Source organism: Salvelinus fontinalis, chromosome 4 (genome assembly GCF_029448725.1).
Source record: "Salvelinus fontinalis isolate EN_2023a chromosome 4, ASM2944872v1, whole genome shotgun sequence".
NCBI classification, from domain to species: Eukaryota; Metazoa; Chordata; class Actinopteri; order Salmoniformes; family Salmonidae; genus Salvelinus; species Salvelinus fontinalis.
In genome coordinates this window covers 11,884,683-11,894,763 of record NC_074668.1, presented here as the reverse complement: position 1 = coordinate 11,894,763, position 10,081 = coordinate 11,884,683, and the positions used below count along the sequence as shown (strand labels likewise).

The 10,081-nt window shown below is 44.2% G+C and overlaps 1 protein-coding gene across 1 annotated transcript in view; it reads left to right on the top strand.

Annotated features, from left to right (window-relative positions):
* Window positions 1-398: 398 nt before the first annotated feature.
* The window catches only part of LOC129853089 (ras and EF-hand domain-containing protein-like), a 29,208-nt gene continuing 19,525 nt past the window's right edge, over window positions 399-10,081 (top strand). The window contains exons 1-3 of the mRNA XM_055918785.1: window positions 399-1,158; window positions 5,650-5,796; window positions 7,961-8,051. Of these exons, the coding sequence (XP_055774760.1) occupies window positions 827-1,158; window positions 5,650-5,796; window positions 7,961-8,051 (570 nt within the window). The 5' untranslated portion in view covers window positions 399-826. The remainder of the gene's footprint in view (window positions 1,159-5,649; window positions 5,797-7,960; window positions 8,052-10,081) is intronic.

Genomic DNA, 10,081 nt, shown 5'->3' with positions numbered 1-10,081 from the left:
TAAATTCAGAGCGTTGTCAGATTGTCCCGTTAGTAAAGAGCGTTTTGCTAAATGTGATCATTTAGAGCACTCACTGGACGCTCTGGCCGAGCAGTAGGGTTGAGCGTTCTGACCTCACAACAGTAGTCAAGCACCCGGTATAACTGGCTAACGTTGGCTAGCTGGTAGCTACTTCCAGACACATGTTCGTTGTAAATTAGAATTGGTTCTTAACTGACTTGTCTGATTAAACATATATATATTTTTTTTAATCTAGTAGACAGAGAGGGGTCTTGGTCTTCTAGACTATCTCTATGGAAGCACAGTTGTTTTTGCTTGTGTTTAGTTTATTCAACCTATTTCAGGTAATTATGTAACTGCGCGTGGCCGGGCACACAGTTCTTGTTTGTTTTGTGTCAGTTCTCCAAGTTGAGAGGCCAACACAGAAGTAAGCCGCGTCAGCAGCTGTCGCACCCCACCTCTCACCACCTGTGTACCTGGCAACAGACCCGCGGCAAGGGGACTGTCACAGCACCACAGAGGACGACACGACACTTGATAAATGATACTAGGACGAAGGACGAGACATTAATACCGTTAGCCCAAGGTGGTCGAAGTCCTGGAGAGAATGAACACTATATTTTTGTTGACCTTTTCTGGACCTCGATAAGGTGTTTGACAGTGTTGGAAGACTTGGACAAAAACCTCAGACTTGAAGTTCGTAAGATGGTGGTAAATGAATTTAATTGGTTAAAAACGTTGCTTTATTGTTGTTGCCCATAGTGTTCTTTCCCCTGGTGGTTTTCTGCGTGCTTGGTTTCTGGGGGTTTCAACTCTGGGCTAAACCATGTCATTACCAGGCATGGGTAGGGACCGAGAGAGTTTGTTTTCGCTCTTTCACGCTTGTGATGTGGATAATTCTGGACAGATTGAAAAATGCGAGTTTATTAAAATCTGCTCAGAGCTCAACGTTCCACCGACGGAGAGAGAGCACATATTCTCTAAACTGGACACCGACAGAGACGGGACTATCAATCTAGCGGAGTTCATTAGCGGCTTCCTCGGGATCTCCGAGCAAGTGTATTGTGGGAACATGGAGAGCGAGAGCTGGGAAGTCTCTTCTCCGGCCTGGGAAGATTTCCAGACCCGACTGGGGGACCATGCCAAGTTCATACCCAGGTGAGGTATGGTTTACATTGCAACAAAACAATTATAGGCTAATTCAAAATATTTTTCTTTACATATTTTCATAAAACAGTTTCAATGTACTTTATCAGTGTGTGTAACCAATAGACTACAGGAAGGTTCTGCCCTTATTTGGATTCATAAAATAAAAATACTCAATATTTGTTGTATGATTGTAGTGTTTTTTTAAATTGAAGCTGCTGTTCTATTCCGGTTTCCAATGATATTGGCAAAATGTGGTTAGGACACCTGCTCCACCAATTTGTGCGTGAGATGCGTGTGTGTGTTCGGGTCAGTTTAGCTCTAATACATCAGTATTAGAACAATAGGACCAATAGAAATGCAGCAACCTAACCCGAAAGAATGAGCGAAAGAAAGAAAGAAAGAAAGAGAAAAAGAAAGGAGGAGTGAAAGGTAGGTATCAGTAGCCTATCCTATGACAGGTTACGAAATGAGGTCCCATTGAGCAGTTAGAGGGAGAACACTGCCCCCTAGGGCTGGGAATGGGACTGAGACACCGGCTAACTATACCATGGAGAGGACATTGATTAACACAGTGATTCTATGTTCCCCATCACATCTGAAATAGACCTCATTATGACTGTTTGATCACCAGCTTCACCAGCTGTACAAAGACACCCATCAGAACTAACATCTTAGCCTGCTTCTTTGAAAAAGGGCCACCCCCGGGGCACTCCATTAGGGATGGAGGCAGAGGGTTTTCCGCTGCAGCAGATAAAATCACTGGGGGGGGCCCAACCTCAAAAAGACAGTAGGCCTTACATCCAACCAGAAACGGAGGTCACAATAGGGCAATTCCATGGTAATAGAGGGTGCGTTTGTAAATTCACTCTGGCTATCTACTCCAATTTCAGAGCACTCTAGTCTGAGTGTGCCGGAGTGCAGAATAACTGATTAATTTACGAACGCTCAACGACCATTGAATATGGCCGGTATCAGTAAACGTCAGCAAAAAAAAGTGTAATTAAATTGTTGCAAGCAGCACAGTTACAGTCACCAATGCTCTGGATAACATGTAAACAGCCTAACCAGCTCTGCTAGGGCAAGTAAAATGATCAGAGTGAGGTGTTCTCTCATTATGTGTCTGGAAGTAGCTACCAGCTAGCCAACGTTAGCCAGTTATACTGGGTGCTTGACTACCGTTGTGAGGCCAGAACGCTCAACCCTACTGCTCGGCCAGAGCGTCCAGTGAGTGCTCTAAATGCTCACATTTAGCAAAACGCTCTTTACTAACGGGACAATCTGACAACGCTCTGAATTTACTAACGGGACAATCTGACAACGCTCTGAATTTACTAACGGGACAATCTGGCAACGCTCTGAATTTACTAACGGGACAATCTGACAACGCTCTGAATCTACTAACGGGACAATCTGGCAACGCTATGAATTTACTAACGGGACAATCTGAAAACGCTGTGAATTTACTAACGGGACAATCTGGCAACACTCTGAATTTACTAACGGGACAATCTGAAAACGCTGTGAATTTACTAACGGGACAATCTGACAACGCTCTGAGTTTACTAACGGGACAATCTGACAACGCTCTGAATTTACTAACGGGACAATCTGACAACGCTCTGAATTTACTAACGGGACAATCTGACAACGCTCTGAATTTACTAACGGGACAATCTGACAACGCTGTGAATTTACTAACGGGACAATCTGGCAACGCTCTGAATTTACTAACGGGACAATCTGACAACGCTGTGAATTTACTAACGGGACAATCTGGTAACGCTGTGAATTTACTAACGGGACAATCTGACAACGCTCTGAATTTACTAACGGGACAATCTGAAAACGCTGTGAATTTACTAACGGGACAATCTGGTAACGCTGTGAATTTACTAACGGGACAATCTGACAACGCTCTGAATTTACTAACGGGACAATCTGAAAACGCTGTGAATTTACTAACGAGACAATCTGGCAACGCTCTGAATTTACTAACGGGACAATCTGACAACGCTCTGAATTTACTAACGGGACAATCTGACAACGCTCTGAATTTACTAACGAGACAATCTGACAACGCTCTGAATTTACTAACGGGACAATCTGACAACGCTCTGAATTTACTAACGGGACAATCTGACAACGCTCTGAATTTACTAACGGGACAATCTGGTAACGCTCTGAATTTACTAACGGGACAATCTGACAACGCTCTGAATTTACTAACGGGACAATCTGACAACGCTCTGAATTTACTAACGGGACAATCTGACAACGCTCTGAATTTACTAACGGGACAGTCTGACAACGCTCTGAATTTACTAACGGGACAATCTGACAACGCTCTGAATTTACTAATGGGACAATCTGACAACGCTGTGAATTTACTAACGGGACAATCTGACAACGCTGTGAATTTACTAACGGGACAATCTGACAACGCTCTGAATTTACTGACGGGACAGTCTGGCAACGCTCTGAATTTACTAACGGGACAATCTGACAACGCTATGAATTTACTAACGGGACAATCTGGCAACGCTCTGAATTTACTAACGGGACAATCTGACAACGCTATGAATTTACTAACGGGACAATCTGACAACGCTATGAATTTACTAACGGGACAATCTGGCAACGCTCTGAATTTACTAACGAGACAATCTGGCAACGCTCTGAATTTACTAACGGGACAATCTGGCAACGCTCTGAATTTACTAACGGGACAATCTGGCAACGCTCTGAATTTACTAAAGCCCAGAGCACACCCAGGAGCTCACTCTGGCACAAGGACAACTTTTAAGCATTTGTAAAGAACATTTTATAAAAACACATTTACTTGAAGAACAGTTTAGTTTCAAAGTTTGGTAACAGAAGGAAGGCACAAACCGTCATTGTGTTTGCAAACATGTCATCCATTCCCCCTGCCATGGAAGGACCATGGTTGGAGTAGAGCAGTGATCAGTTGTGGTTCCCCTCCTAAGTAGTTCGACTTTAATAAAGCAGGTAACTAGATGTGTTATAAACATTAAATAACTTCAAGCACCTCTGTCACTTTTGATTACTATCAAAAGTATTACTATTAAAAGTATTTAGCATTTCTTAGCTTGCATGTAGGAAGGTGATCTCTCTGTAAGCCCTGGATTTTATGACCCGTGGCGTGTACCAGTGATGCTGCATGTCTTGACAGGGCTGTTGACTGTGACAGTGAGTCTATATGCTTAAGGATTGTAATCTGGCCACCATGTTGAAGGCAAACACACACTCACACACTTTAGATACCTGTACCTATCTGACCCACACACTTTAGATACCTCTACCTATCTGACCCTCTACCTATCTGACCCTCTACCTATCTGACCCACACACTTTAGATACCTCTACCTATCTGACCCTCTACCTATCTGACCCACACACTTTAGATACCTGTACCTATCTGACCCACACACTTTAGATACCTGTACCTATCTGACCCACACACTTTAGATACCTGTACCTATCTGACCCACACACTTTAGATACCTCTACCTATCTGACCCACACACTTTAGATACCTCTACCTATCTGACCCACACACTTTAGATACCTCTACCTATCTGACCCTCTACCTATCTGACCCACACACTTTAGATACCTCTACCTATCTGACCCTCTACCTATCTGACCCACACACTTTAGATACCTCTACCTATCTGACCCTCTACCTATCTGACCCACACACTTTATATACCTCTACTTATCTGACCCTCTACCTATCTGACCCACACACTTTAGATGCCTCTACCTATCTGACCCTCTACTTATCTGACCCACACACTTTAGATGCCTCTACCTATCTGACCCAGTTTTACCAAAGCATGAATGAGTTATTAACATGTAAAATGGCTCCACAATTATTATGCAGTCAGGGAAATGAGAAATTAACATTTAAGTACCTGAATGAGCATGTAGATATTAGGTAAATACTGTAGGCCTCACAGGTATACAGATGAACAGGTGTGTTTCACCCCCCTAAGTGTTAAACCTACTTCTTCTCCAGTTCAACAAATAGCCTAGATACGTGAACCCAGCCATGATGAGTAAGCTTCCATTTCAAAGTACAACAACACTGTCAACACTGTTGAAATTAATGATATTGTTGTAGCAGCATAATAATATCATCATAACTTTGCCCAAGTGTTGCATTGATGTTTGTGTGTTGTAGAAATGTTATGATAGTAGCTATTAGAGAGGTATATCAACGAGTGGTTCTAGATGCTTCTAGTGGTAAATAGCTGTTCAGACATTATGCTGTTGTGTTAACATTCCCTCTCTGTCGGTCTCTCCGTATATCTGTCTTTCTGTCCATCTGTTCTCTGTCTGTCTGTCTGCCTCCGTTTGTCTGTCTGTCTGTCTGTCTGTCTGTCTGTCTGTCTGCCTCTCTGTCTTTCTGTCTGCCTCTCTCTGTCTGTCTGTCTATCCATCTGTCTGTCTATCTGTCTGTTTGTGTTGTGTCTGTAGGAATGAGCAGGCAGCCACGCTGTATCAGAACATCAGTATGGCAGAGCCCAGGATGGTGCCTCAGTATGAGAGACTCATCATGAGTTTCACCAGAGAGATCAAACAGCACAACGCTGAGATGGAGAACCTTGCCCTGGCTGTCAAACGGTACACACACACACACACACACACACACACACACACACACACACACACACACACACACACACACACACACACACACAAATACAAATGCAGTTTGCTTAAAAACACATACTGTACATACACTGCAGACATCATACACACCCTCAAATACACACACACCAACCCAGATACAATATAATATTATGTTCTACTCACACCATCACAGATATAATATATTATGTTCTACACTCAACAACACAGAAATAGTATTACGTTCTACACACACAAACACAGATGTAACATAATATTATGTTCTACACACACCAACACAGATATAATATACGATTATGTTCTACACACACCAAAACAGATATATTATGTTCTACCCACACCAAAACTGTAACGATATTCTTCTTCGGATGAAGAGTAGTCATCGGACCAAAGCGCAGCGTGGCAAGTGTTCATGTTATTTTTATTAGAACAGAAACACTAAACAAAATAACAAAGAGAGTGAAACTGAAACGAAACAGTCCTGTAAGGTGCAGCAACACAAAACACAAAACATCTACCCACAAAACCAACATGGAAAATGGCAACCTAAATAGGCTCCCCAATCAGAGACAACGAGAAACAGCTGTCTCTGATTGGGAACCAAAGTCAGGCCACCATAAACCTACATACCCCTAGACCATACAAAATCCCCATAAATAAACAAAAACCCTAGACAAGACAAAAACCCCTAGACAATACAAAAACTAAACAAACCACCCTTGTCACACCCTGACCTATCAAAAAATAAAGAAAACAAATATAACTAAAGTCAGGGCGTGACAAAAACAGATAAAATATTATGTTCTACTCATACCAACACAGATATAATATATTATTATGTTCGACACACACCAACCCAGATAAACTCCGCAAAAAAAGAAATGTCCTCTCACTGTCAACTGCGTTTATTTTCAGTAAATATTTGTATGAACGTAATAAGATTCAAAACCTGAGACATAAACTGAGCAAGTTCCACAGGCATGTGACTAACAGAAATGGAATAATGTGTCTCTGTACAAAGGGGGGTCAAAATCAAAAGTAACAGTCAGTATGTGATGTGGCCACCAGCTGCATTAAGTACTGCAGTGCATCTCCTCCTCATGGACTGCACCAGATTTGCCAGTTCTTGCTGTGAGATGTTACCCCACTTTTCCACCAAGGCACGTGAAGTTCCCGGACATTTCTGGGGGGAATGGCCCTAGCCCTCACCCTCCGATCCAACAGGTCCCAGACGTGCTCAATGGGATTGAGATCCGGGCTCTTCTCTGGCCATGGCAGAACACTGACATTCCTTTCTTGCAGGAAATCACGCACAGAACGAGCAGTATGGCTGGTGGCATTGTCATGCTGGAGGGTCATGTCAGGATGAGCCTGCAGGAAGTGTACCACATGAGGGAGGAGGACGTCTTCACTGTAACGCACAGCGTTGAGATTTCTTGCAATGACAACAATCTCAGTCCGATGATGCTGTGACTCCGCCCCAGACCATGATGGACCCTCCACCTCCAAATCGACCCCGCTCCAGAGTACAGGCCTCAGTGTAACGCTCATTCCTTCGACGATAAACGTGAATCCGACCATCACCCCTGGTGAGACAAAACCGCGACTCGTCGGTGATGTGCAGGTGTTGTTACACATGGTCTGCCACTGCGATCAGCTGTCCGTCCTGTCTCCCTGTAGCTCTGTCTTAGGCATCTCACAGTACGGACATTGCAATTTATTGCCCTAGCCACATCTGCAGTCCTCATGCCTCCTTGCAACATGCCTAAGGCACGTTCACGCAGATGAGCAGGGACCCTGGGCATCTTTCTTTTGGTGTATTTCAGAGTCAGTAGTGTCCTAAGTTTTCATAACTGTGATCTTAATTGCCTACCGTTTTTAAGCTGTTGGTGTCTTAACGACCGTTCCACAGGTGCATGTTCATTAATTGTTCATGGTTCATTGAACAAGCATGGGAAACGGTGTTTAAACCCTTTACAATGAAGATCTGTGAAGTTATTTGGATTTTTACAAATTACCTTTGAAAGACAAGGTCCTGAAAAGGGGACGTTTCTTTTTTTGCTGAGTTTATATTAATATGTTCCACACACCAACACAGATATAATATATTATGTTTTTATATTGTATTTCTTCTCAGGGCCCAGGACAAGGCCTCCATGCAACTCAGTGAGATGGAGGAGGAGATGGATCAACGCATCCATACAGCCGAGAACAACACAAGGCTTCAGGTGACACACACACACACTTGCTGATTCACTTCAAAAATTATGTCCATGTTATCAGGCGGTATCGGCAGGTTGTGTTCCTACAATGTTTAGACAGACTGATAAGCAGGGTGTAGCTCATCTCTTCCCTTATGTCAAATAGAGAGGGATCTGGGATCAGATTACTCATAGAATCTCAAACACACCTCAACGATGGCCAGGTCAGGAGGAGTGCTTGATACATCAACCTGTTTTCATGTCTGGATTTTCATCTGCCTCAAAGTAACTGCAGTGGGTGGGTGGCTTGGGGCGGTCCATATTCTGAGGTAATGCTATTCCATCACACGCTCTCGTGCTCGTCTCTTCTTCTTCCTGTTGCTTTTCTTTCAGTCTTCCACTGTCCTATCTAATAAAGAGTCAATGCAAAAAGGAGTGGGACTGTCCCTGTCCTTTAAAAACAAGTAAAGTTACTCAACAGTGATATTCCTTGGACTCCCAGTCAACATTATGTGGTGAGGTGACTGAGCGCTCCTTTTCCTGGAATCTGGACATTATTCCCAATCTCATCTGTGGAAATGCTTCCCTCTCTCGTTCCTCTACTCTGGGAACAGTCTTGTCGTGAAGAGGGCGTGACAACTCATCTTCCTCCGTCGACAGCATATTGACTGGCTGCATCACCACTTGGTATGGCAACTGCTTGGCATCCGACCGCAAGGCTCTACAGAGGGTAGTGTGTATGGCCCAGTACATCACTGGGGCCGAACTCCCTGCCATCCATGACCTCTATACCAGGCAGTGTCAGAGGAAGGACCAAGAAATTTTCAAAGACTCCAGCCACCCAAGCCACAGACTCTTCTCTCTGCTATCGCACGGCAAGTAGTGCCAATGCACCAAGTCTGGAACAACAGGACCCTGAATAGCTTCTACCCCCAAGCCATAAGACTTCTAAACAAGAACTACTAAATAGATAATAAAATGGCTACGCGGACTACCTCAATTGACTCTTTTTTGCACTAACTCTCTTGACTCTACCCTGGACTCTACCCACACACTCACACGTACTTACACTGACTCCCCAACACACACATACACACACACACACAATTTCACTCACCACATACACTACTGTTAGTCAATTTACCCCAACCTATATGTACAGTACATAGCTACCTCCATTACCTCGTACCCCTGCATAACGACTCGGTACTGGTACTCCCAGTATATTGCCATGTTATTTTTCATCGTTATTCATCGTGCCAAAATTGATATTTTACATTTAATTGTTTATCTTATCTTTAACTCTGCATTTTTGGAAAAGGGCCCGTAAGTAAGCATTTCACTGTTAGTCTACACCTCTTCTCTACGAAACGTGACAAATAAAAAACATTATAAAACAGATATTTACTTTAAGCATTCATGTTCCTTGATACACCCTGGTCCCTCCACCTGTCACCCAAACTACTCTGGCCCCTCCACCTGTCACCAAAACTAACCTTGCCCCTCCACCTGTCACCCAAACTACCCTGGCCCCTCCACCTGTCACCCAAACTACCCTGGCCCCTCCACCTGTCACCCAAACTAACCTGGCCCCTCCACCTGTCACCCAAACTAACCTGGCCCCTCCACCTGTCACCCAAACTACCCTGGTCCCTCCACCTGTCACCCAAACTACCCTGGCCCCTCCACCTGTCACCCAAACTAACCTGGCCCCTCCACCTGTCACCCAAACTACCCTGGCCCCTTCCACCTGTCACCCAAACTAACCTGGCCCCTCCACCTGTCACCCAAACTAACCTGGCCCCTCCACCTGTCACCCAAACTAACCTGGCCCCTCCACCTGTCACCCAAACTAACCTGGCCCCTCCACCTGTCACCCAAACTAACCTTGCCCCTCCACCTGTCACCCAAACTACCCTGGCCCCTTTCACCTGTCACCCAAATGACCCTGGCCCCTTCCACCTGTCACCTTAAGTATTGAGTTAATTTGGGCAGTAGTCGTTGTGTTTTTTGGCAGTAGTGATCTCTATATGTTGTCAGTGTGTGAGCAGTTGATG